At 44.0% G+C, this 27,920-nt stretch overlaps 1 protein-coding gene across 1 annotated transcript; it reads right to left on the reverse strand.

Moving 5' to 3' along the window:
* Nucleotides 1-4,829: 4,829 nt before the first annotated feature.
* Nucleotides 4,830-27,720, reverse strand: LOC112559405 (Krueppel-like factor 6). The gene is made up of 4 exons (XM_025230638.1): nucleotides 27,361-27,720; nucleotides 8,262-8,373; nucleotides 7,573-8,199; nucleotides 4,830-6,775 (listed from the first exon to the last, which is right to left on the reverse strand). The coding sequence occupies exons 1-4, from the start codon at nucleotides 27,460-27,462 to the stop codon at nucleotides 6,588-6,590; spliced, it is 1,029 nt and encodes a 342-aa protein (XP_025086423.1). The 5' UTR covers nucleotides 27,463-27,720; the 3' UTR covers nucleotides 4,830-6,587.
* Nucleotides 27,721-27,920: the final 200 nt, after the last annotated feature.

Consider the following 27,920-nt stretch of genomic DNA (forward strand, 5'->3'; position numbering starts at 1 on the left):
CTTCTACTCTTCTCTAAACATTTGTGGGAAAGATTTTTACACACATCTAACAGCTGCAATCAAAATAAAAAAATACTACATCATCAACATCAATGACTCAGCACATCTTTTCTGTTGTTCACAAGGCAAGCCAAGCAAAGTCCCGGGGAAGATAAGTTTACCTTTATTGCAAATTGCGACGATTTCTTTTAGGACGTAAAAAAAAATTTACTTGTTTACAGCCAAATATTTTGAAAAAAGAAGAGCTGCATACCTGTGTTTGCATACTTAAAGGGGAAAAGTCTTTAGCGCTGTATTTTGCATAAGTGAACAGTTGTGAGCAGATTGCTCTCATGTGTGACATATTTAAAGTGTGACACAGTTCTGACCCACCCCATCCACACCGCCTCCCCCCGCCGCAGGCTGCCTTTAATCTCCAGTGAACGACCTCTGAACGCAATGGCGAGCGGTTGTGCAGCCTGGCACATTACCCGTTTCACAGAACACAGCCCGGGTGGAATTGGGATCGATCTGAACAGGCCACAACATGCTTCTACAGAAATAAAAATTCTGACATCAAATAGGCCACTCACCAGATTAGGCATTTTCATCAATACATTAATAACTTAATGCCAGTTTTACACAAATCAATGGACAGATTATGAGACTAATTCTGACGAGTATGTTTTCAAAGAGACAATAATGCGCTCGCAAGGCGCACTGTAGGTTTACAAGCTTTTCTCTCATCGTCATATCCTCCATTCCTTCCTCACTCCCAATCCTTTGTCCCATCCAAACGTCTAACCTAGAAACAGCTTGGCAGCCCTCGTGAACTTAGTCCTCGCTAACAAAACATTCGCGTCTTCGCCATGGCAGTGGTCATGGGCCATCAGACTATCGAATTCAAGTTGAACGTTGTGGGCAAAGCACGGGAAAAATGATTAGAAAGAATTTTTTTTTAAATTAACGAGAAATGGAAAATGATCAAAGCTTGCCGACTACTCTGTGTGTTTGTTTTTACGTGAAGTACTTATGGTTGCGCACAGATATTCAGTCTTTCTTCTCTTGGTATGATTGCTTTGTACATTATACGCCTGCTTGCTCCGCAGAAGGAAAAATGAAAGAAAGAGAGAACAAAGAGAAAGCGTAAAGTACATGGTAACCAAACATCATTCAGTGATTTTTCACAGTTGGAATATTTGCCGAATGCAAAACAGGACATGGAGACATCTAACAAAACGCGGCTTCAAAAACCTCTGGAATAAATTTTGCGGTATGATGTGGAAATATCTAATAAAAAGGACACAAAACATGCAAAACCTTGCTATCCAGAAGAAAGGGTGGAGGTAACCATCTGTTTGATGGAAGGGCGAGATGTCGGACCTAACGTTGCTACAGGGTTTCTGACTCCCGCTACGTGATCCAGTCAGTCCTCACGTCGGCGCGACGTTAAAGGCACGTCTCTGGTTGGATGAGTTTTGCAAAACATTTGTGTTGAAAGGCTCACCTACAGAACCTGACTTTTGAATGATTCACCACAGTGTGTGCCCAAGCCACAAAGGACAAGTCTGTCACCACTCTCCAAGCACGGGACCTACTTGGGACCATGGAGTAACGTGTAAAAGACGAAATATATGCAAATCCGTGGTAGGAACAAGTGAGAGAGAACGGGAGGTCATCAAGACACTTACATTCCACAGGATAAAAAGAAAAAAAGTGCATCTAACCTCAAACGCAAGGAAATGGGCGACATTTGCAAAACGAGTTATAAGGCTCCGACAACTTTACATCTCCGGCAATAATTTTACAACTAGGCGAGAAAAGATTATCTCCGTTTCCTGTACTCTTTCTCTTCTCACCCTCAACAAAGAAAAAAAAGAGTTGAAATATCACAGTTCTGAATGAAGAAGTAGATAGCAGGGGAGCCAGTGCACAGAACAAAATGTTATTGACAAGTGATGCTGAAGTCACAGTGCATCAGACATCTTTGTGACGGGTTAACCTGCATTTTGAGTAAAGGCCTTCTTATCAACTGCATCATCATTATTCACCGTTCAGAGATCCAAGCAAAAAGCGCTAGAATTCCAACAAAATTTGTTTTGTAATATTAAACTAAATTAACACAGACATATCACACAAACATCTTATCAAAGATCTGTGAACAAAACCGGTTTCACTTTAAGTATTTCAACACAGGAAGTCGGGGGGACCTCGGGAGATGCAGAAACGACATAAAAGTCTGAAACAATATTGCATTTTCATTGAAGAATGTACAGTGAGACAGACCCACCTGTATCTTGTAAGCCTTAGTATCTCTCACACACATTTCATTTCTCTAAGCATCTCTTTATCCAGAGTCTGACTTTGTGGAACAAATGACAAGAGAAATAACCTAGGAGTTTACATGAGGGTCCGGTATGCACGTGCGGACTTGTTTGTAAGCATCAGAACGAGAGAGAGGCTGCAGTGAGACTATTTCTGATGACTACGGGCATCAGCATCTAAAACTGAATAAAGTGCTATGTGCTGGTGAAAACAGGGCGAGAAGACATGCTGTCAACTAATGATTAATTACAACGTGTCCCTAATCAGTGTGCAGTCTCCTGGAAACTTCGAGTTGACTATAAACCATTTCTCTGAAGCTACAAAAGGCGGGCCCGCGGCTTCAGGTAAGACTGTCTCTCCACACCACCAACACCATGGCTGTCCCCGTGTCCGTGAGGTGTGTACAGAAGTCTGGTGCGACTGCACGAACAAAGTGCATGAATGCAGGTCGCAAATATGGCAATCACCGTCACGGCTGGCTGCACTGCATTCGCGGATCGGTTAGGACTACTTCGTCTTCTGTGAAAATGTGCGGGTGGTTTAGTGCACGTTGCTCTGTATTTCTGTCCCTTTCCTACTCGTCTACACGCACATCCACACAAACTATGCACGCCACACTCCTCCCTTAGCCAGGCACGTGATTAACATGGCAACCACTGTCATCTTCTCCCCCAAAATATTTTCCCGTCGACCAGTGCATCCGTACAGTCAACGTGTGCGGACTGGACATGCACAAAAAGGTGGCGGCCTAATTCCACAATGCACAAATTTCTGGCATACGAAACATAATCTTTTAAAAATGCGAACCTCTTACATGGATATCATGGATTTTTTTTTTAAGGACATGAACCATGATAAAACACTATCGATCTGCTGTGCGCCATGTCAACAAAAAAAGCTTTAAAAATAAAACCAGATGTTCCTGGACACAATGACATAAATCCGAGCAAATGGAGGCACTTTACCAATGAAGATACATCGGCGAGTAATCCGCCCAGGCCAAGACATGATGCATAATGCTTTTGATTGGCTACAACATCCATTACGTGCCTATTGATTGGATGATTCTCCTCCTACACGGTTCACAGATTGCAGAAGACACGGCGTCACCGTGACCGGCAGGAAACGGGTTGTGTCAGATGTTTTCCCCAGGAAAAAAAAATGTAACAACTATTTGTGACAACTGCCCAGGAAGGCGAATGTTCCAAGACGTGAACAGCGCATACGCATGACAAATAACGGGCTCGTTTAACAGCTTCTACACACTTTTAACTTGATTACCATCATTTCAGTTTTGTTCTATCCCAAGACAAATTGCTTTTTAGATATGACACTTACAAGAATACAGATCAAAATAATGAAACAATATTACCCATAGTGCACGGGAAACTGGAGATGGACGTGAGAGATATGTCTGTCCTTCATTATCTGTAAGGGGAGACAAAGAAATCGTGACCAAACACGCCATTTCGCATCACACTGTTCAAATATGGCGAGAAGGGATGTGGAACACCAATCTAACTCCAAAACAAATCACAAACCCTCACTGACCTGCACTGGACTTTCTCCAGAACAACTAAAAGACTACTCTCTTCTTCAAAACAAACTGACAGTGCTAACAAATTCTTTCAAGAAGACTCTACCGCGCACAAAAACCTGCAGAAATTCTTGTGAACTGTGATTCAAAGACAACAACTTAAAAATGGTTGAACCTGATTATGCAAGCCACGTTCAGAACCTACAAATCTTTTGTTCATAATTAGAACTGCCGTTAAACTTGTGCAACATTTGACAGAAGGGCTTGGTGCTCCTCTGTCACAGGTAACAAGTCACAAGCAGTCGTCACACACGACTTGCGGGCAGAAGAAGATGGTCAGTGACAGATGACAGTCACTGATCAACACAGACGAAGAGGCACTGCATTGAGTGTCTTCATATTTTGTTTTCACCCTCTCCTTCCCCTCCTGGAGGGCAAAACTACTTTCAGCCAATCAAGTTTGTTCTCTGTGCGCAATGTGCTTGTTCACGCTCGATGTCCGACTAAACAGATTCGTCTCTTCCATCCAGACACGTTCATTCACAGTCTCTCTTCACGAGCTTTGCCGACGGACACATGCTCTTAGGTTCATGTCCTAAGGCAGTGGACAAAGTTTTTTTTTATGTGTGTGTGTGGGCCGATTTCAAAATTCTAAGCTTTGCCGCGGGCCGGTAACAAACCCAGGCCAGGTGACTACACAACAAACCTACTGATAGTGAAATGGACAAAAAAAATGAGTACATAATGTTGCTAGGAAGCTTGTCAAGGAGTCTCCTCTAACCCTGCTATCTGGGGCTAACCTTATTGCTATACACTTTCCACTCCGCAATGAAGTCTAACAAGTTGTTCAAAACACTCTATTAACTATTAAAATGTTGTAATAACGAGGTTTGTATCTACTCACAGTTACACCACCTGGACGTTAACTACGGTTTGTATCGTTCGGCTCCATCTCCAGGAGACACCAAGCATACTTAAACTATTTCCAAAAAAAGTTTTCATTCGTAATCTAATTAATCCTTAATTGAGAATATTTGATTTTCATACAAAGATTTCCATAACAACAACAAAATCCTCCCGACTAACAACAACAGTAAAATCCCCCAAATCAGTAACATCTGTGCATGCACAATATCAGACATCTTCGATGCTGTCTCATCATTCTCAATAGCAAAAACAAAAAATTCCTCTTCATTGTACAGTTTGCCTGCCCAAACAGCGTGCGAATCACAATTGTCTTAAAAAGGGGGAATGGGGGATGGGTAAAATAGGAACCTTTCTGTAACAAGGAAAAAAAGCTTTAATTTTTTTTTTTGGGGGGTGGGGTGGGAGAATTGGGAAAGTAGTCTTCTGCTACTATATAACAATGTCGGGACACAGTCACGACATAAATCTAAGACTTTATAAAAACAAATATTGGCACAATCTTGCAACAAAAAAGCACATAGCCCGCATTCAAAACACAATAGTCTTGAGACACTATACTATAGGCTGCCTTGTATCCGCACATTTGTCCACACTAGTCAATGTTTGTGGAATGATAAACCACCAGAAAAAAAAATTGAAACCATCTCCGAACGCACTGCGGCTCACAAGACCATATATGGGATCCGACTCACAAGCCTCTGTATTTCAAATCCTTCAAGGGGCGAAGACGTCTGTGCACTCCTAAACAGCCTCTCCATTCTTTTGGCATATTATCATTATCGTCTTCACGTCTCTTGTTTACCGTGGAATGGCAGCTGAGGTCCAGGCACACCTGTCCGCGTGCCAAACGTCAAAAGGTCGACATGAAGGCGATGCCGACAGTGTCGCCACCAAGGTTTCTACGAGACCTCAAATGGCGCCCCTTTAGAGGCACGAGCTCCCGGCGCTCGTGCGGAGGGTTCGGCACTTGAAACACGTGACCAAGACCGATCTTTACGATCACGCACAGAAAGGTGGGTGCGGGGTTGCACTGAAGGTGGGAGGGTGGAGTTATGTGCTGAGGGTCTACTTGGTGGGTTGGTTCCCTTACTTGTCTCTGGAGCGTCCACCACAGACATGAAGTGCGCGAGAAGACTGCGAAATCCTCAGGGCACACTCCGATGGTACTGGCCGCCATGCACGCAGAAACTCCTGAAAAACGCCACATGGCATACATAACCTCTGCAGGTCACACGTCCCTCCCTCTCCATTATTCCTTTCCACATCAATCTGCACAACCCCGGTCTCACCCAACCCCACCCCACCTATACGATGCTCCACGTCTGCACCCTTCTCCCTAATCCCACTCCCACACCCCGCCCTGCACTCCACAGTCCGCACCAGGTTTTTCCCTCTAATCCTCAATTCTCGTTCCTCTTGAGTCTTTGAGCTGCAGTGACGTGCACATTCTTTTTGGCTGCAAATCTCATAGGACCCGCCGATGCGATGACAAAAACAAAAACAACAAGAAAAACAAACCAAAAAATCGAGACAAATTTGTTGGTCAGGTGCTGTCTCTACCCCCCTGGTCGCATCTCATCCCGTCGCCACGCAAGTATCGAGTGCCCGATGATAACCTCAAGCTCTCTCAGAGAGAATGAGGAAGATGTGAGATTGGCAGCGATGAGGAGATAACAACAACAACGGCAGCAAAAGATTCGAACTCTGTTGCAGTGGCCAGGGTGGACGTTGAACAGTCGTTCAGGGCGGTTGAGCCGCTCCGTTGCGAGGGAGGGATAGCGAAGGTCCCTTGGTGCTTGCGCCGCTGGACTGTGGAGGGCTAGAGGTCCACGGTGGTGTGTCGCTTGTTGTGCAGCGCCAGGTGGTCGGACCGCGAGAAGCATCGGTCACAGTACTTACACTGGAAGGGCTTGGCGCCCGTGTGTTTGCGGAAATGTCGCGTCAGCTCGTCCGAGCGCGCGAATCGCCATTCACAGCCTTCCCACGTGCACCTGTACGGTTTTTCACCTGCAACACCAGCAGCAAGACCCAGGTCAAACCCACATCCTCCTAACTCCTTTCTTTTAGAGTATTTGTGTTTGTGTGTATGCACGCGCGTGGATTTTAAGTGTTTTTCGCCTGTACTGTTTGCAGATCCTATTGCAATAGAGAAAAGGACATCAGCTGACAAACATGTTCACAGTTTCAACCTCCTTTATTTAAAAATCATCTTCCTGTTCGTTGTCATTGCCACTGTTGCTTTGAAACGCGATTTGTTATTAACGAAAACAAGCATTTTCAAACAGGAAGCACACGTGCAGTGTATACATGTCTGACAGTGGAGAAACCTGCGGTGTGTGTTTACATCTGAGAGAACAGGAATGGATATGCATGTCTAGTCCAAACCGCACGAGATAAATAACAGCATACGAGTGTGTCATAAAATATTCCCTCGTTTACACTTAACACCCTAGCATGTATACAAATTAGTTTCCTTTTTAAAAAGTTTTTTCTTGATGCGCATGATTTTTTTTTAAACAAACTGTGCTTTGTGTCAGCTAGAACCTTTTAGTAAAGATACACAGCATTTTACTTCAAAATTTGTTATTATTTTTTTTTTTGTTATTCTATTTTTATTGTCTTTGTTTTATTTGAAGTTTTGTGGTTGTGTGGTTTTCTGTTATTTTGTTGTATTATTTTCTATTGCAGTTTTGAGTTTTCTGTTGTATTTTTGTGCTATTTAATTAAATTTTATTGTATTTCATATTGATTTTTTTTTAGTTTGCTTGTTTACCAAACCAAAACATACAGTCCAAAACTCCTACCTGTGTGTGTTCGTAAATGTGCCTTCAGGTGCGAGCTCTTGGTGTACACCTTCTTGCAGCCGCTGTAGGGGCACTTGTGGACGCGGCGTCGGCTGTCAGGACTCATCTCTGTGCGTGACCGGTACCCGGGTAGGGCCAGAGGCCGGTGAAGACCTGCGTGCGCACTGTGGGGGCGCACCTTGGCCAAGGATGGCTGGCCCCCTACACTGGGAGCCAAGATCAGTCTCTGCTTGCTGGCCAACTCACCCGAGGCGGAGGCCATACTAGAGCGAAGGGCCACGGTCTCCGTGCGTCCAGGTGCGGCCACCAGCTTGAGGGCGAAGAGGTCACTGCACTTTGAGGGCCGCACAGGTGAGAGCGGAGGGTCCGAGATGTTGGAGTCCCACGAGACAGCCGACGAGGTGGAGGAAAAGCTGTGCAGGCTGACCGAGTCCGCAGGCCGATCGTTCAGGTTCAGCAGCTCCAACGCCCGGATGCGTTCGTCGGCCTCGAACTCGTCGTCGCCGTTTTCTTCGTCTTCCTCCTCCTCCCCGTCGTGTTCATCGCCGCCCTCGTCTTCATCCTCTTCGTCATCTTCCAGCTCATCGTCGTCGGGGATGTCGGTGTCGGGGTCCAGCTCCGACTCCCCTTCCCCAGCTCCCAGGGAGGATGCGCTATCATCCCCTGCGCAAGGGGCGCCGTTCTCTTGCGCCCGGCCCCGGATGCTAACCCCTCCCACATCCGACTGGCGTCGGTGCCCAGGCGCTTGTAAGATGTTAGTCTCGGCTCGCTCTTGAGGTAACGCTCCATCTCCAGGCAATTCTGCAACAATGAACCACAGTCTCATTACTGTTGCTACGATCACAAACTCCCCATGATTCGTTTCTACGATTGACAAACAGACATTCTCTTCCCCCGCTTAATCAAGATGCTGATGTGCAAGTATGGTTCAGCAATTACCACAACTTCCACTTTCGCCTAAAGATAGCTCGAGCGACCATGTACTGGAAAACAAGGAAGATGAAAATAAGGTTGAACGGCCTGGGGACCCCTGTGCTTGAACGGTTATTACTTCTGGTCTTCCTGGTGGACGCAAGGTTTCCGTCTTCAACAGAAAAGTCACGACAGACACGTCAGCCACAGATTCAACATGTCGGAAGCACTTAGCTGTCGACAGGAGAACCTCTCGAGCGCATCGCTGAAACAGCGGAAGGACTACTTACTGATATATCATCTGACTGGAATCTTTCTGTTCTAATGCCCTCGAGCATAAAGGTCGCTCTTACTGTCAAATTTCTAGTACTAGCCCGGATACCCGGCTTCGCCTGGCTTCATTCTTCTCATTCATTCTTCCAGCTGTGTTTTTATTGTCGACGCGTTCGATCTATCGCTTCAGGGACGTCAAGGCATGGGGCGAAATTAATTTTAATAGGGAAGCACTTATACCCTTGATGTCCCTTCTTTCCAGAAGAAGTAGAGATAAACGAATGGTGTCAATGGTGATTACCCTCGCTCCCTTCCCACTCTTTCTCTCTTTTCTACCTCGTTGTCTTTCGGTCTCGCACAAGATATCCATATTAAAAAAAAACAAAAAACACTTAGCTAAAGGAGGGAATAACTAAGTGTATGAATTTAAAAAAGGAACTAAATAACATTTCAGCCATAGCCTTATGCTAATGCTTTGTTGTAATGAACCAGACAGAAAAGATCATGCCTTGTGTGTTTGGATTCTGTTTGCTCTCAATTTTAGGCGCCGAAGACCCAATAGTTCCTGGCGACTAGTGGTGAGGATGGTATAAAATGCAAGCTCTGATTAATGTTCTCTCCCCAAAGTATAGTCTTGTCAAAAAGGCGCACGACAACTATTTATACTTCGTCGAAATGTCTCGCCAGCAAAGTTTAAAACAAAACTTCACTCAAGCTCACAAGTCCGCAAAGTCCGACTTCAATCAACTTATGCAGTGTTCGGTCATTTCAATGGCTCGAAAGAACTGCTTAACTTTAGAAGATCCTAAAAGTCTTCACAAATAACAAACTAAATTCGGTGTGTTTGTGTAGGTTAATAAATCGACGAATAAGAAAGTGGGTAAGGAGGAATACGAAAGGGAAGGAATGCTTTTGGTTTTTTTCTCTCCTCCATTTCTCTTTTGTCTCTTATGCAATTAAATGTCCGCGTATTCACAGTCAAAGCCGGCAGACTTGTATGCAAGACAAGACAGCTCTGACCTACTGGCACAAAAAATACTCCACATAAGCACGTACTTACTCCGCCTTTGAAAGAACTCCACCCTCCATCTACACCACCCAAACGCACCCTACCCACGCCTGCAGCGATGGCGTAAAAAAAAAGAGAGGCAAGCCGACAAACATCAGGGCAAAAGGGACTGGAATTTCATGTGTCTATACAGCCAAACATGCAGTGCGAGATTCCACACCCATTAGTCAGCCTGTCTACCCATGCCCACCACCGAATCCCACGCTAGAGACTTTGTCGCACCGGGGCTGGGACAGGCGTGACGCGTCCTGCACTGGGACTGCACTTAATAGAAGAAAAAGGCGAGGATGGGCATGAAGGGGGCACTTTACAGACACTTTGAGTTTATTCTCCCTATATCGTCCACTTCCCATCTGCCTCTGGTGTGTCAGGGGGTAGCGTGTACCCGAAGATAGTGAGAACCTGCCGCTTCACCCGGTTCGCATCGCTATTACCGGTTGTGAAGCGCGTTCGGTCGCCGGAAAGAGCCCATGTGTAGCTCGCTCCCAAGCTCCACTGCTCGCTACACACGGGTTATATCGAGAGTTCCACTTCTTCGCGCAACGCGGTCACCGAGACAAGCGCAACGGAGAGGCAAACAAATGCTATAACAAAGTAACACAAAATCATAACATATTTACATTTTGTTTTCATATTTACATCTTGTGATCATCTTCTGCGAACACTTATTAACAGAAACGCTATTTGCTCATTGTAGCTCTATTTTTAAGAATGGTTTATTTTTGTCTGACCATTGCAGTAAATGTTCATTTTTTGGAATCTTGCTATCTTTGGCTATTTTATCTTAAGTTGTAAATCAGTTGCAAGAAGTGGGAACTCTCGTAGCGAGCTACACATGGGCTCTTTCCGGCGACCGAACGCGCTTCACAACCGGTGTCAATCCCCTCAATCCCTTCATCCGTTCAGTGCAAGTTCCCCTGAACTCTCGTATTTTTTCATGTCATCCTCACATGTAAACGTCCTTGTCTTTTCTGGTCAAATGTCTACATCTGTGGCGTCCACTGCTAGAGATGAGTGACACCGGCGCTAGCAGCAAGGGTCACCACTTGACCGACATTGATCCCAATTCTGGGTCAGCCACTCTACATCAACCTCCCTCTTCCTTCAATGTCCATCTCATGTAAACCCCTTTGATACTTGTTTGTCATGATCAGTTTCGACCACTGTCACTCTCAATGTTTGCCTGTTTCCGTGGGTACGACGCAGGTGATGGAACAGCCGACGTCACTCCAGCTGCACGCTAGACTTTCTGTAACAACAGCCCCGGTAGACATCGTGATCTTTTTTTATTTCTTTTCTTTTACAAAAAGCCTGTTTTGCAGGTCAATGAATTTAATTTTTTTAAAACCTTCCCTGTTTCGGTTTCAAACACTTTCTGAAAGATTATCTCCATCAAACTCTATAAAAAGCGATTACTGATCGTTCAAGGGGTATCACATGTGCGCTACACTTCTGTACCCTTACACTACCGGGTGAATTCAATCTCCTTTGTACACAGCAGACAAGGGCATTGCACTGTTTGCTAAGTACTCCGGTGCACGTAAGCTTAATTCCCTCAGCATCCCGCTTCTAAAAGTAGAAGTCCAACATCTGCCACCGAATATCCTAATATGTACAGAAATCAAAGGAATAAAACAGGAAAAAGCTTCTTCGTGTGGTACGCACATACAGATGGTATCCAGAGATCGAGTTGTGGGGATAGAAAGATTAGAACAAAAAAAATTGCAGAGAATAACACTTCTTTGCTACTTTTAAAGGCACAAGCGCAGGTAGACATGTAAAAACTTCCATCCGACAAAATGATTATTATTTTGTTGTGAAGACACAAAATAAACAATATAATAAAATCGGCCGCAAACACAGTTCAACTTCGTTATCAAGGGCTGAGTGGGAGGGAACCAGGGTGGTTCCGGGTAGCAAAGTGCGAATTTTCCGTCAGTGTAACCAACACTAGTTGGCTTATGTACCCAGCTAGTTATGTACACAGTGGACGGCGACTTCAGCACGTTTGAAACGCCACCTATGGTGTGATGTCACAACAGCCACAGAAATACATACAGCAGGCGTAATTTACACCCCTTTCGTACCAGTCTGACCTAACCCTTTCATGCAAAAAAGGTTAGGAATCAATGGATACAATACATTCAGCTCCAACAGTCCCCCTCCCATATCCTCCCCCTAAACAGGCGCAAACTTGATGGCTAATGAAAGGAGGACAAGTCCCTCTCACACGATCGAAGGGAACCGCTGTAAACACTCTAGAACCCTCGGCTGCTGGTCCAACTTTTTAGTGGCCACGACGCTGATGGAAATTCACAGGTAGCACTAAGCTTTGATTACCTTATTGAACTTTTTTGGGGGGTGGGAGGCTGGGGGTCAATCGATTCCCGACCATGCCGATACATTCTTTGCAATTTGTCCTGAGAAACTTTCTATTTAAAGAATGAAGCGATGCCACTGTCCTCACAGACATTTTTACCTTTAAATTCACATAAAATGTGATTGACATACGTTAATAGCGGCTTGCAGGCCCGTCACTCACCCGGAAGAGTTGCCTGCCCTGCTTTCGCTTTGCTTGGAGCTTTCCGAAGGTCGCTGAAATGGTATACAGCAACACTGGAGAGCTTACACATTACCTTTTCCACCCCTTGTGTGCTTTGTTTTCTCACCTCCATCCCACCTCTTGTGTGTGAGAGAGAGAAAGAGAGAAAGGAAAGAGAGGAATAGCACTGGAGAACATGAGGGTGTGTGCTTGCACAGTTGAACTGGCGTAAACAACCGCCTGCGAGGCTTGGTGCATTTGTGTTATCCAGGTCACAAGAAGCCCCAGTCGGGGGTTTTCTTTTGATGTTTCTTCCTCCTCCCCTTCCCAAGTCTCTTCCCACCCTCACCCCACGGCTGACATCGACTGTCCTCTCTATTTTAACCCTCTTTGCCTACGACTTCCTGCCATAATCGTACTCTCTCTACCTGCCGACTAGAAACATACCCGGAGGATCCAAGTCAGGAAAGCCACACAAGGACATGTCGCTCTGTCTAACTTTCTCGGCAGGGTCTTACTATCGACAGGATAGCAACAAGTCCTGCAAGACTAACGCCTCCTACTAGAAACACTATAAATTTTAAAGAACGCTCTGTCAGTGACGTCCCGCAGGACGAGCCAATCACAAGCTGCCAATTCAGCTTACAATATATAATGCAGTAAATCAAGATCTGATCGTTCGAAGTCCAAGCAGTGGGATGATAGGAAATGTATGAGTGTTTGGGTGCAGACGAGACCTACCTGCACTCCGATGTTTCTCCGATCGATCCAAGCACATACTCCAAAACCATGTCCACCTTAAAGTGTGGTTCTTCTACCCGAAAGCTGCTGCTTTTTATTTTAAGCATATTGTTGAATGTAACTGTGACACGTTTTATGTGACAGTTACAAAGTAAACCACCTGCTAGTTTGGAGCATTTTCTTGGCAAAAGGTAGAAATTTAACTTTGTGGAAGCACATGTCCGGTTAGAAAAAACAATTTTTTTTTCTTTTCGAAGTCTGACTTTTAAAAAAGGTCAGCATGGCAAGAAATTCCCTGAAGCTTGGCAGCAATTGTATTTCGATTATTCCCTGCGATTGTCAAGTCATCGTTTTTCATAACCTATTGTCAAGAGCTCCTCAGGTAAATCCTGGGCTCATACAAACAACAGTCAACAAGAGAAGCCCCATCTCGATGTCTGGCTGCCTGCAAAGCTGGGTTCAGTCGCCTGTCGCAGTCCCTGCATACACTCATGAACGCACTCTGACCTCAGAGATAGAGAGACGGGGAACAGGGGATGAGGCAAACACAATAACAAGTTATTTAAAGTCTCGAGTGTTAAACTTGTTTTCAGTCTGACTCGCAAAGCAAGTGTCATACCCAACACAGTACCCGACCCAAGTTGGTTTTCATCCCACGTTGTGACTGTGGTGTGAATGTGCGTCTGCTTCTGATATTAAGCAATAGTATGCGAGTTTAAAGATGGCGGAATAATCGACTTTCGCACGCAACACATTTCGCAGCAGCAAAACTGTATGCACACATTTCATCCCAGCCGAGGCATATCCCTAAACAATTCTGCCCTGTATTTATACAGTGAGTCAGAAATCTATCTTTTCATCGCACATGACGGGTTTTTTTCCCCCATAACACTTCAAGTACAGTCAGATGAAAGCAACAGGTAAGCTGCAGCGCAAAAGAAGAGCGCAGTGTTGGAATTCTTCTCCCTCCCCCTGTCGGTGACACCTGAAAGCCTTCTCGCCTGGAAGGTTCTCTGGCTAGACGCGGATGGGAATCTGCACAACAGGAGAACGCAAACATAAATACACACACACAAATCCCACACGGGATGATGGGACCTTGGCGCGCTGCCCACTCGGCGGAAACCAAAGAAGATTTGGACAGACCCAGCAACACATCAGTCATTTCCGACCTCGCGAGTTGTCACGCAGACCCGATTGCCAATCGATCTGTTATTTTTTATTTTTTTTTTTTTTTAAAGAAGAAAGAATCGCTGCTACTGCCCTCTAGTATTTTCTCAACGTCTGCTATAATCCTGTCTTCCAGAGAACGACCAAACACTCGCTCCCGGGACGCAATCAGCAACGCACGCACATCATACCGTGCCGTCAACACTTTCCTCTTACCTGGCTCTTAAGGTCCTTCTTAAATAAACAAATTAGAAGAAAGTTTGGCAACGATTTTACATGACTGTAAACGGGAAGAATCGTTGCCAAACTTTTGACCCGAATGTTTGTTTCTATTTGTCCAGTTAAGCAGTCTTCACAGTCCTTCCAAGCCGGTCCTTCAGCGGGTTTCGCAATCGCTGAAGATGTGTTGTCAACGAGCGATGTTTTTAATCCTGCCATGTTTACATCGTGCAAGAAGCAAATTACAGCAGGTCAGCTTTCCGGAGATGAAATAACAAAAACAAAAGCTAAAAAAAAATATTTTTTTTTTTTTTGTGGTGACCTTATAGAACTAGCTGCTGTGCGCAGCCAATCGTCACCGTGGACACCAAACCTAAAACCGCGTGCCTGTAACCCTAGACAACCGGCAAAGGTCGCTGATCAATAGCCAGCCTAGCCTATATAGTTACACAGCTCTCATCACCGAGTGGAGAAAGTCTTTCGCAATGATGGAACGCAAATTGGTTACTCTGTAAATATTTTTCTCTACCCCCCTTCCTCCCATTCCTAATCCCACCCTGCCCATCCCACTTTTTTTTTCTCTCCATCAAGCGCGCCTGTGAAAGACTGGCAAGGGATGGGTAGGGTGGATGGCTGACGAACACCCGATAACCTTCCTGACAGCACAAGATGTCCATAACAACAGCAAGTTAAATACCAGTCACAGTGTAATGCGTAATACGACACCCGACAACAAACAAAATCAAGTTTTCTCCATTCACAAACAAAATTTTAGTAACTTTTTTTACGATGTCGCCAAACATACGAAAACATTTTGTTTGAAAGCTTTTTCGGGCTCCATAATAAATCCAATCTATTAAAAAGCCTTGTGTGCAAACCTCTCCACTGATATTTCTCTGTCCGACTCTCGGGTTAATCGTGGTCTCACGCAGAGGAGTACACACTCCTTCTTAAAAGATTTTGGGCACAAACCACCTCTCAGCACTATGGCAAGCTGGTGAGGTCATTTTCTCAGTACTATGGCAAGCTGCTTAAGTCATTTCTTTCACCGATGTGGCAAGTTGTTGAGATCAGCACAAGGACCAGCGGGTAACATCAACACTTGACACATCAAGCTTGGAAAAAGTTCTTGTCAGCCAAGATAATTCTTCGCCCACTCAGGGCTTGAAAACATAAAAAAGTGGAAAAAGTGTGGGGGAGAGAGAGAGAGAAACGAGAACTTCAAACAGTCTGGGTTTAAGTCTGCAATCAAGTCACGTTCACCGCTTACCTTGTCGGGCCATCGCGCAACTTATGGGGAATTGTGGGAATACAATAGGAGGAGAGTTTGCGTGGGGAGAAGGAGAAGAGGAGAGGAAGAGAGAAAGAGAAAGAGGGAGGTAGAAAAGAAAGAGAAGGGGGAATGAGGGAGGAAGAGGGAGAGAGGGCTAGAAAGAGAGAGGGAATAAGGGTGAGAATTTTGTGTTCAAACTATTGTGATAAAGGTCACAATGTGGGCTAATGGAAGAACTGCATGCTCGGCTCGACAAACGGAAATCACGTGCGTATTCTTCCTGCAATCATTTCTATCGACAGGTGTTTGATTAAAAAAAGGTTATGCCTACTGATTAGCCGAAGCTGTCAACCAGTAAAGGTGTTTAGCGGTCCAGTCACGTTCATTGCTGAGCTCGATATATTGATTCTTTGTTTAAAAAAAATTATGAACTGTACTTAACCTTTAAACCTTTCACAATCTGATTGCCTCTACGTAAAGTAGATCATTAAATGATGTGTAAGTAGCTTCAAACCTTTAGTTTTAAATTATTCAACAGAAACTCAATCTTCCTCTCATTCTGACCTTCACCACCAAATGATCTTTCATCTTTTTTTTTTAAAGAGTATTTTCGTGTGATTCTGGCTTTGACTTGTTTACAGCCCTCCCCAACCTTCTATGAAGTCACATACTTATTCCCGACAGCTGGGGAAAGTTCGATACGCCACATGAATATCGAACAAACGAGCAGCCAGGGCGATAACCGCTCGGCTCTCCACATCCCCAAGTTGGTTGGTTTGGCGGAAAATGTTATTTCACACCATGAGGGAAGAGGAAACTAGAGTACATGGAGAGGACCCCTGACAGCCAGGCCATGCAAACGAACAGATGTCACATATAAAGTGTCCCAAGACGAGATCTGAACCCACGATCATTCACTGCGATGGTTACACGCGAATGTTTGAACTATACACTAGTAGGCGCCCCTACATTCCTCAACTTCACTGCAGACCCATGTATAAAGCGCACATAACTCTGCAGTGCAGCAGGTTACGGGCCTTGCTTTCATGCCTCGCATCGTGACATTCCATTTGTTGTTGCTGTTTTTATTAACATTTTCCCATTAAAATTTCGCAGGTCACTTTATCGCGCTGCTCACCAGTCTTATCGGACACAAATTTCCTCACCATCACAGTTTTATTTTTTCCTTGTGTGTGACCGTCAGGTTAAAATTAACTACAGTCAGTCCACAGAATTTTTCCTTGACCCTCTCTTCTATCGTTGCCACTCTTACTAAACATTTAAATATACTTGACGACAATACGTCAAATAAATATATTATAAGAAAAAATATATTGTAGTGAAAGGAAAACATTCTTTTGGAATAATAATATAAAAAAAGCAACTAAAAACAACTCGAACCCGCCTCTCAAATCCACTCACTCCTTAAGCTCTCAAGAGTATTCAGGCTGTTGTTACCGTGGAAACAACCAGAACTCGGACACAGCAGCACACACTTCCTCGCCTCGCGATCTCTTCCTCCCTTCTCCCTCCCCCTTTGCATCACCAGAGACCGGCAACCACGCAACCGACAGACAGCAACCGTTTGCGGACTCTCTACACACACAGCACATCCCCATTGCAAACCGCTTGCAGTGTGCACACCTCGCAAACCCTAGCCCACATGTGAGGCACTGCTGGAAAGAGAGAGAGGGGGAAGGGGAAAGGGGTGTCCTAGGCACCTCTTAAGTATTGCTGGCAGCAACAAGGTTGTGGATCATTCCTTTGGATGCTTCCCTGTCATTACTGACAAGCACGCACCTGTAAAACTATTTTTTGAGCCACACCCATCTTTATTGCTGGGCGACCATCTCAGTGTTCAGTAGTTCACGCTCACTGATTAGCCTGTCACGAACGGTCCAGGTTGTCAGCATACCAGCCTCTTCTCACACAGGCCTCTGTTGTCAAGTGTGCACACTTCTCTATAGCAGTTCTCAATCTCATCAATCGAGTGGGACTATTTCTGAACCCAGGTTGGGGTGTAGTAGGGAGAAGGACACTGCGATGTCCTCTGAAGTCAGAGAAAAGTTAGGAACTCCACGTGGGAAGGTGTTGCTACTCTCAAGAAGCCACCTGGGAGGTTCTTTATATTCTGTCTGCGAAATTTTAAGAGGTCGAAAACGTCGCAAACTCTTCGTAAAGGCTGTTCTTCACCAGACACGGTGATTGAAAAATTTAACTTCGTAAAATTTTCTTCCATATTTAAGATGGACTTCTAGTCAGGTGACATGAACATGACAAGCCATACCATGGCGACAAAAGATACAATAAACCAAATCCAAACGATATAAAATCAAACCAAAAAATCCCTCCCCAAAGCAAAGCAAAAATAAAAAAAAAAACTTTACAAAATGTTATAAAATCAAAATGCTTAAGTGAAAACGTCACTTAAAAGCGGAAAGTCAGTTAAAGTTTCAAAAAAAAACAACAACCAAACGCAAATATCAGATAAAAATTGTAGAAAGCCCGCAAGCAAAATTCAGTTACAGATAAAAATAAAAATGCAAACAAAATTTGTTAAAGATAAAAACTATTTTCGTTGATGTATTGTGATGAATTGCTGCTTCAAGAACAGAATAACAAGTATTTTCCAGTGTATTTTTAGACAGCTCCAATCTTCCGTTACTGTGCAGTGAGGGAGGGGACAACAAGGAGAAGATGTGGGTGACTGAAGAGCCAACGCATGCGTGTCGTGAGGTCTCGTATTATCTCCCACACATCGTGAAGCCGCAGGTCCACACGGACAGGTACATGAATTATGAATTAGCCATCAGTGCTCGCAGCGTGGTCACGACTGGAGGACCTCCCTCGAGAAAAACTGACTCTGGGAACGTTGAGGGTCATAACCTCTGAGAGGTGCCAGGCTTCTAGAATCCTCTGGACGTCTTGTGGGCTCACAGAGCAAGGACGTGTTTATTATGAAGGATTTAAAAAAACTGAATTGATCCCCTTAATGGTGCTGCTCACAGAGTGCTTTTTTTAATTGAATATCAAGGAAAAAGTTCCAGAGACTAGTGTGGCCGTAATGGCAGTAAACTTTAAGTGGTTCATCGTGACCAGGGCATGGTCTGTACAGAGTCCACCCCTCTCTCATTTCCTGGCTTTAACTTTCCTAAAGCCGCATTCATGGAGCGAGCAAGAGTAAGTCGCTGTCCGGGTAAATCAAGGGTAAGCAACTCGTCTCCGTAGTTAGCGTTATACTGACCCCTTGGATGTTGCCTTACCCCTGGGACCACAGTTATGAAGCACTGACAAAGACTCTTTATGGGAAAAGTAACAAAGTAATATCCGTGAGTCTAGACAGTCCGTCGTAACCACGTAGACGAGAAGTTTTTCCTGGATTTCCCCATTCTGGCTTTTGGTAACGACATATCTTGTTTCATGAATACGGACCCTCAAAAAAATTTCTGCTGGGAGAGGCCGGCGGAGTGTACCAGGCACAATCCCTAGCAGGATACGAACGAGCGACCTTCTGGTTCCACAATAACCGCCAGAGATGGGGTGACTTCCTAAACGCAGTGAAAATGTGCAAACTGCGGGACTTCACAGACTCCTGTGAGCTTCAAGTTGTTTACATGATGTTTTCGCCACTCAGAGGTCGGGGACAGGAGGCTGGCCTTTGCGACCCCTTCTTTCTAACCCTTTGGCCACTTCCTCCACCAGTTCTGGCCTTCACCGGCCGAGAAACATTTTTTCCTAGGTCATTACGACGCCAGCGGCGAGAGAAAACACTTGACCAGTAGCTGCCACAGCAACACGTGACAACGATGGGGTCCCCGTCGCCGCCCCTGTTACTAGGAAGATCTTTTGCAGGCAGCAAAAAGCTGGGCGTTTATGTTCATGCTCCAAGTGCCAGGGATGCGGCTTTTCATTTCTTAATCTGACAAGGGATGGATCCTGACTGGTCCCGATACATGTAAATGTGCAACAGAAAACGGTTTTAAAAATGCAATCCACTGATACAATTGAGCTTTCAACCTAGTAGCGGTCTGGCAGAACATACATCCAAACATTGGAATGCCCTGACTGAGAATAGCTTCAGAAAATTGAGCCGCTCTGATGAAACACGGTTTGACAAAAACTTTGTCAGAAAGACGAAGTGTTATGCATGAAAACCACGCTGAGATATAGCTTTTCCATCTTTCTAACCCAAACCAAACTTCTGCAAAGTGCAGAAGCCAAAACATGCATGTTTGAGGAATCAGACCTAGGGTAGGTGAGGGAGGAAAATGTCTAGCCGTACTTACGAACACTTTTAGACAACCAGCCATAAGTCCTCCCATATTAAGAGACATAAATATTTAAACCTAGACTTACTTCTTGGCCAATCAAGAAGATTCATTTTAGACAACATGCATTTTAAAAAAAAATTACAGCTTTATAAACTTCAACCAAAAGATTGAAATATTTTTGATGGAATTACACATGGCTGAAATGATTTTTTTTTTTTTTTTTGGGGGGGGGATGGGGTCTAGGTTAGTTTATGCTCACTTGACCAGCCACGGAGTAAGATTATTGATACGAACTGCATTTCCTGAAACACCTATTGCGATATTCATGCGGATCAATGTCCCCAGACCTTGAAAACCCACCCCGATCAGGCTTCTTCCCGACTTCCAAATGGCGATCCTGTCTTCGTCTTCTCTTGCCAATTTCCTCAGTCTCCACGCAATCAAAGTTACTACCATTTTTTTTATGTGATGTGAGGAGGGAATTTTCGCCTCATTTCACAATCGTGGGAAATCTTCTTAAGGCTTGCTCCCAAAGATTCATTTACACTCCACGCGAAGCGAAGCAGGCGAGAGATGTGACTTGAAAAACAGCTGTTCATAAATAAATTACAGTTCTAACTAGAAAGGTAATTGAAATGCAGGAACGTGTCCTGATGCACGACATCGCCAGACACTTCCGTGACACCATGTACAGATATGTATGTAAGCAAGCATTTTTATTACCTTCATTTCACATGCAACATATATTAGAATGCAGCTTTATGACTTCCGGTATAGTCTGCGCATGTTCCACCTGGACCTGGAATACCCGCTAACTAAACACTAATTAGAAATTCTAGCGCGAGTGAACGCCACTCTTCATTTTAAAAAATAATAATATATCGTCTGTTGTTTACGCAATAATAAGCCAGGTATGAACGTGGCCTCGTCTGGAGTAGAAAGGTAAGCAAACCGCTCTCCTTGCCCTTGTTTATTGTTTATCTTGACGAGCGCTCAGCGCGTTATTGAAGTCGCCGCGACCTGGCAACAAACTCTTCAGTCGGGACCCGCTAGGCATGGTCACAATGACAATAAAATAGAAAATATTTCCCTCGTCATCTTGACATAAATTAGACGCTGTCATCGTGCGAGCAGAAGGACTGCGTGAAGTGTGCTGTCGGCGACAAGGTCGTCCAGTGCCTGGCATGCTGATTACCTGGCTGGCACAACGAGTGACAGTGTCTAGCATTGTCCTGTCACTGTCAGTGGCGGTGGCGTCTGTACTTTCTTGTACATCTGGGTGAATGAAGCACATATACGATAAGCGTACACACGTAATTAGTTTTTCTACCTGCGCTTTGGGACGGAAAGTTGACGAGGATGAGTGTGTATGTGTGAAACTCTCGGCAGTTTTAACTACAGGTGTAAAAACACCTTGAATTTTATGGCTAGAAAACCATGGTTGGGGAAGTTGGATTGGGATTGGGATTGGTGTTTTACGCCGAGCCAGCAACGAAGGCTATATCACGGTAAGGCAGCCTGTAAACAGATGTCACGTGCAGAGAAAGAACAGCGTGCCCGAGACGAGAGCTGAATCCAGGACAACCAACCTCACTGTATTGGTGACAGGCGTTAACCGTTACGACACCGGACCGCCTAGAAAGTTGGATGAGAGTATACAATCATCACGGCCATTATCAATTTAACATTCTCGTCCGTTCCTTTAGCCTCCTGCCATAAGTCCAGTCTTCAGCGTCGACTGCTGACTGTAGACTCTTCTCCAGGATATATTTATGGCTTCTGCATGATATACTTTTAGCTTTTTCTCCATCTTCCCCTCCTCTCCCTCCGCTTACCTCCGCTGAACACGTTTGCCCACATACTAATACACCCGAGTGTGGGAGTGAACACGCTCGCTCACATACTGATATGCCAAAGCGTGGGAGTGAACAAGTTCGTGGCCCATTTTCAGCAACAGAATGAAATATTACACGGACTTGTTTACCGCCCGCAATGAGACGATGCTACAGTCCTGCAAACACTCCGTCTCGGGTGAAAACTTGCCCTCAGGTTCACAATGAACAGAAAGTGGGCCATTAAAGTGTCATACATTCTTGACATTATCGCATCTCATGTCATACCTGCATGTGTACCGCATGTTTACAACGTCAACCTTCAGCGTAAATAAATAATATATAAAAGGCGTCCGCCTAGATGCAATCTCACATGCGCCAAGTGCGATACACACACACATATTCACACGTGTGCATACATGCCACCCACTCACACCCACGCATGTAGGGAGAAATTTCTTCAGCATAAATCTGTTGTCAACCAGATGGCGACTTGACGTGCGGCCTTCCCGCCCTCCACCGCACCCCCCAGGAGGAGACTGTGACAGTGCGACTTGAGTGGGCACAAGGGAGGAGGCCGACATTCCTACAGTGCAATGGATTATCCGTCATGAACCTGTCAGATGAACAAGTTCTCTGAAGCACCCTATCGCTAGTCATCGCTTACGAAAGACTCGAGCTCTTCAGAACATTCTAGGTGAGCTGGATGGTTTCCGAGGACAGACAGTATACATACACATAACACACAGAGAGAGAGAGATTGCAAGTGAATTAATCGCCGATTGAAACGCCCAACATTCGGCACACCAGATGGTCCTAGTTACAACCTCCTCATCACACTGGTCAGCATTAGGTCAGACCGATGCAGTCGGCAGCATCTCCACTACCAGGGTATGTTATGACGACATGTTTATCTCCAGCGACATCAGATGACTCGTTGCCCTCGAGTCCCACGATCTTTTTCTTCTCCAACTCCAGCAGGTTACTTTCAATATATCACCGCATTCAAAGACGTCAGGGCGAGATTATTTTTTTGTCCTCATCTTACCTATCCTGCAAAAGGTTGGCTTCCTGCTGGCTTGCTGAGGTGTGCTCACTCTTGCATGCTAGCAGCCCAGCTTGTGGCACACACGTTTGGGAAAGACTGGATGAACGGTTAGGTTCGTGGTGTTTTGGAAACTTAAGAACTTGCTGTTGTTGTCTTCGTCCACCCCTAACTCGTAAGACTTCCAGCTAATTCATGCACGCGCAGCCACAGCATGATGATTATAGATGCATAAATTAATCATACATCATATACGCCCATACTTCTGTTTGTTTACAAACTACGACGGCTTTGCGTGGCGCAGTCTAAAGACGTAGTCATGATTCAAAATATTATTAAAAAAAACTTTTTCTAGTCGACAACTCCTATAATTATGTGCCGTAGGGGGTTTACCAAACTAGTTTTGATGCCATAGTTTGAACCCAACAGCTAAAACAAGTTTCACAATATTGTATCAAAATATCCGGGTGCTGACTGCTGGGGGATTTTTTCCCCTTTTGAAATAACACAGTTAAAAGAAAAACGAGGATAAACGTCTGGTGTTTTTTTTTTTTTCCCCCCCCCCCCTTTCATCGGACAAAACCGAAATCCAGTCACATGTGGGAGAAAAATAATGGGGAAAAATGACAGATAGAACCGACGAACTACTCGACTGTTGTACTCTGCAGTAATTAAAGCGCCTTAAAGCTAGTCCACCATCTTGATTAAATGAAGGAGATGGTCAATATCTGTCTACAGCAAATGCTCGGCTCCTGGCACAGGAAAGTCCTTTCCACAACCCCTCCACCCCTACCCGCGCCCTTCCAATGCGGTGAGTCAACAATTGTGGAAGAATTTTTTCTGGTATTAATTGAATAATCTTTTTTCCCTCATGGTCAGGGTCAGTGTAGTTCTTGACCTGCAATTACACTTGGCATAATTTGGTGGATTAGTTGTTGTTTCAGGTTGACTGAGTAAGCTTCAGGTCACATCACAGTGAGCTTATCCAGCCCTGAAAAAATGGTGCTGCATACAGAGAACATCAATTGTTTGTGCTAGAGGAGAGATGTGAACCCTAAAACCCAAACCTTGTTTGGCTGACAAGCGCCCTGCTGTTGCACCACTGGACCAATCCAAGAGGAATGATAGGCTTGGACTCCAAACTTGATCAAAAGCTAGTATTGAATTTGGTCTGACAGCATGGAAAGCTTTAGTATTGAAGGAAAGTATGCAAGGTGACTGCATTTGAGCTGAAAACTTGCGACGCAGTACATACAGTGCTAGGAAGCTACAAAGGGTAAAACAACACCCTCACACTCTGAAGCTTGGAGCCATCAAGGAGCCTGACAAGGCTGATGCCTTCAGTAGGGACAATGCCAGGCCAGCTCTTATCACAGGCGCCACCAAGTAGATTTGAATTATGCATTCTTCAATTCATTAGGACAGGTAGGCGTAGCATGTTACCTGGCACAGGTAAACACAGTCTGCATTGTCTTAGCATGACTGGCAAGATCTGAAACCGCTGTCACGGCCGTCTGGCATCACTCACAGTAACTGGGGGCACAGGCATCTCTTTGTTACAGATTTACAACGATTCTTTGTTATCATTAATGTTTGAAGAATGAATATCCAAGCAAATGATCTTTACAAAACTTTCTCTCAAACCCCCTGCCACCACCATCACCATCACATGTTTGTCTCCTCTTCCTTCTTCTGTGTCAGTTTTGCTTACCTTAAAAGTACGTGTTCATAAACAAAAGACATTTGTATTTAAACTGCATAAAACATATTTCAGTGGTAATGCACAATGCAGAGATACACAAACTGATGTTTTTAACTTTTTACATTTTCATATAATCAGTTCATCTAAAAATCGACACAAACTTAAAAATTAGGGAAGAAATTCGTAAAATACTGAAATCAACATGAAACAATATTATAATGGCCAACATATTTGCCTACCACATTATAATGTGACAACATTTAAAAGCAAGGAAGAAGCTAACCATGACTTCCTCCCAATAGTATTATTTATCAATGTTTATTTATATGTCTTATCCCACCAACAAAGGTTCTGGTAAAAAAAAATAAGATAGCAGGAAGACTAAGAAAAGTAAGAAAAAGCAAAGGAGAATGTTATAAGGGGAGGAAAACAAATAATGTGGGAAGAATAACAAAGGAAAACCTACAATGACACAGACCTCTTCCTCTTTTACTTCTGTCCCCATTGACTTCAATGATCACTTTGAAAAAAAATGAGTCTGCACCAATATTTACTGACTAGACAGTGTAAATATTATTAGCAATTATTGGGACCAGAAACGAGCTATTGACAGCCTGCCAACCTTTAACTGACATTTTCTCTAGTTGTCTTGTCCGCCAAACACTAGCACTAGTGTTGCTAGTATTTATTACACTTGAAGAAGCCGTCGGAAACTTAGCCCTCCAGTCAAACCAAAACAACAAATCCTTCTCAAATGTTAATTTCCAACGTTGTTGCTTATCACAGGATATGTTTTCTTCCTTTGGTTGAAAAGCTTCAACATTTTTAAATTAAGATATTGAATGAAATCTTTAGAATCTTAAAAACAACTTTTAAAAACTGACGGATGTTTGGTATTAGGAAATTTGCTGTTTTTTTCATGATCTTGGTCTGATCCAGGAGTAAACAACACAACAAACAACATTATTTCAGTTTGGATTCTAAAATCTCTCACTGTATGGTGATTTAAATTAGCTTTTGATTAGGCAAAACATTTGATATGTATCATCATCAGAGCTGCATAACAAATTTCATGCAATTTATTCAATAAGATATTGATTTCAACAAGAAACAAAATAGCTGAGTAGGCAAAAAGAAAAACGTTATCTACGTACCAATGTATTATTTCTAGTGTTTTGAATTAAAAACTGCTAGGTGATAGCAGATGATCACCATTTATAGCTTTAGTTATTTGAGGTTCTTGAACATAGGAGGCATCTTTAGAAATAAAGTCTTCAGATCAGGAGACAACTAAGTGACAAATCTAATGATTTTAAAACCAGTAAGTCCCTTTCTCAAAGAGCAGGAACTACTTTTATGAACTCGTCATGGCTATCTGTATGGCCTACAGCATGTGAATATGCGAACCCCATCTCCTCCTTTATTGCCTGCTTAGCATATGCCTCATAGCCTACAATAAAGATGGAAGTGTTGTACCTGGAACAGGTGAAGACATAGCCCTTAAAGATATAAATACCTTTGGCCATCATTTCACCCCAGCTTGCCAAATATTTTAAAACATTGCCATACAAAAATAAATTTTAATTTTCATCAAATAAACGTTTGTGGAAAGAGTGTTGCTTCCAGCTGCAGCTAACTGGATGCCACAGAAAAATATTCAGTGGGAATACAAAAAAGAAATATGACTTGATTTCAGAAGTTAACTTTTTTCTGGTTATATTAAGACAAAAATCTTCCTATTTATTAAAAAATGAATACAGGTGGAAACTTTAGCATGTGATAACTGTTAGCACTGTTAAATGATTTCTGTTTGAGATACATAGGAAAACATGTAATTTGGTGATGTTTTAAATTTTGCCTGCATATAATAGGGATTGGATAATGGAGTGGTTAGAGCAATAGCCTCTATAGCTAGAGGCTTTATCACTAGGTTTTGGATCTGTGGCACTGATTTACCCCACCAGTTGACCCAGCTGTTAAATGGGTACCTGACATCTCAAAGGGCTGGGAGAATTATAATCAGCCAAGAAGTGTTGCTGGCCCATGAAAAGTATAGTATTCAACGGTATGTTCACAACAACCAAAATATTACACAGCGACATTTCCTCCTTTTTTCAAATTTGTACATAATCTTCAGTTACTACAACAAAGGTATAAAAATAATCGTCTTCATACATTATCCCACTACAATAAACTTTCCCTTATCTCCCCTTACAAACACACTTGTTTTAGTGCAAAGCTATTTTCTGCAAGGAACACAATGCTAAACAATCCATCACATTGCTGCATACACAACAGCGTAAAAATAGATATATATTATCAACTTTTAGTATTCTAAGTTTACGTATCTGAATGCACACAGCTTGTACACGGAAATCCCTCTCACTTAAAATTTTGCAGAAACAGCACAACACTGTTTCTGTAGCCAAAGACCATGTAAATAATACAGCAAAGCCTAGACTTCATGTGTCGTGTTTAACCATGTAGCTGAAGTCTCAGCTGCTGTACACACTATGTATACACACATGCTGTGTACTGATTTCGTCTGCTGTGGGATGAGTCATTTGCCACAGGCAAATATTTGCGCGAGCCGTGCAAAACTTCGCAAAGCACAAAGACCCGAGCATGTTTTGACCTACACCGGTCGCGGATTCCCTCGCGAGACAGCCAGACGACAGTCGCAAAGTTGCGAAAGTGATAGGAAACTTAGAGAAACTGAAAGTAAATACAAGTTCTGACCTGTTGCCAGCGATCCTCCAGCGACGGCTGCGCCGAGAAATAGCCGGTTTCGTGAACAACTTGCAGCTCTCTGAAAATACTCCCGCTCGGCAGCACATCCATGGTGTGGGACAACCACAGCTCCACTAATGGCGACTGAGTGGTGATAGCAACAGCCTCTGTCAGGGATTAACTTTGGCACGACATGGAGTTTGTTGTGGTCGGTCTACCCTCCTGGACAAGTCATTCATGCATGAGCCCCGATTACCTCCTGAATCAGAAGGGGGGCAGGCTGCGTGGAGGAGATTTGTACACGCGCTGTGGGAACACGGGGATCTGACCAATCAAATCGATCGTCACATTCTGTCGGAACGCCAAGAATTCCCAACCACCGCGCGCGGAGTGCCGCACAGCGAATGCGGTTGGTGGTTGCAATCATAATATTCCCCATATATGGGTGGTTGTTGTTATTGATTGTTAACACACTATTTTGGGAAGGCTATATATCTGGGTACCCATTTCAACATGTCTCATTTCGTCTTCTGACTCACACTAGAGTGAACGACGAGGAGACTTCGGTG

Source organism: Pomacea canaliculata, linkage group LG1 (genome assembly GCF_003073045.1).
Source record: "Pomacea canaliculata isolate SZHN2017 linkage group LG1, ASM307304v1, whole genome shotgun sequence".
Classification (NCBI taxonomy): Eukaryota; Metazoa; Mollusca; class Gastropoda; order Architaenioglossa; family Ampullariidae; genus Pomacea; species Pomacea canaliculata.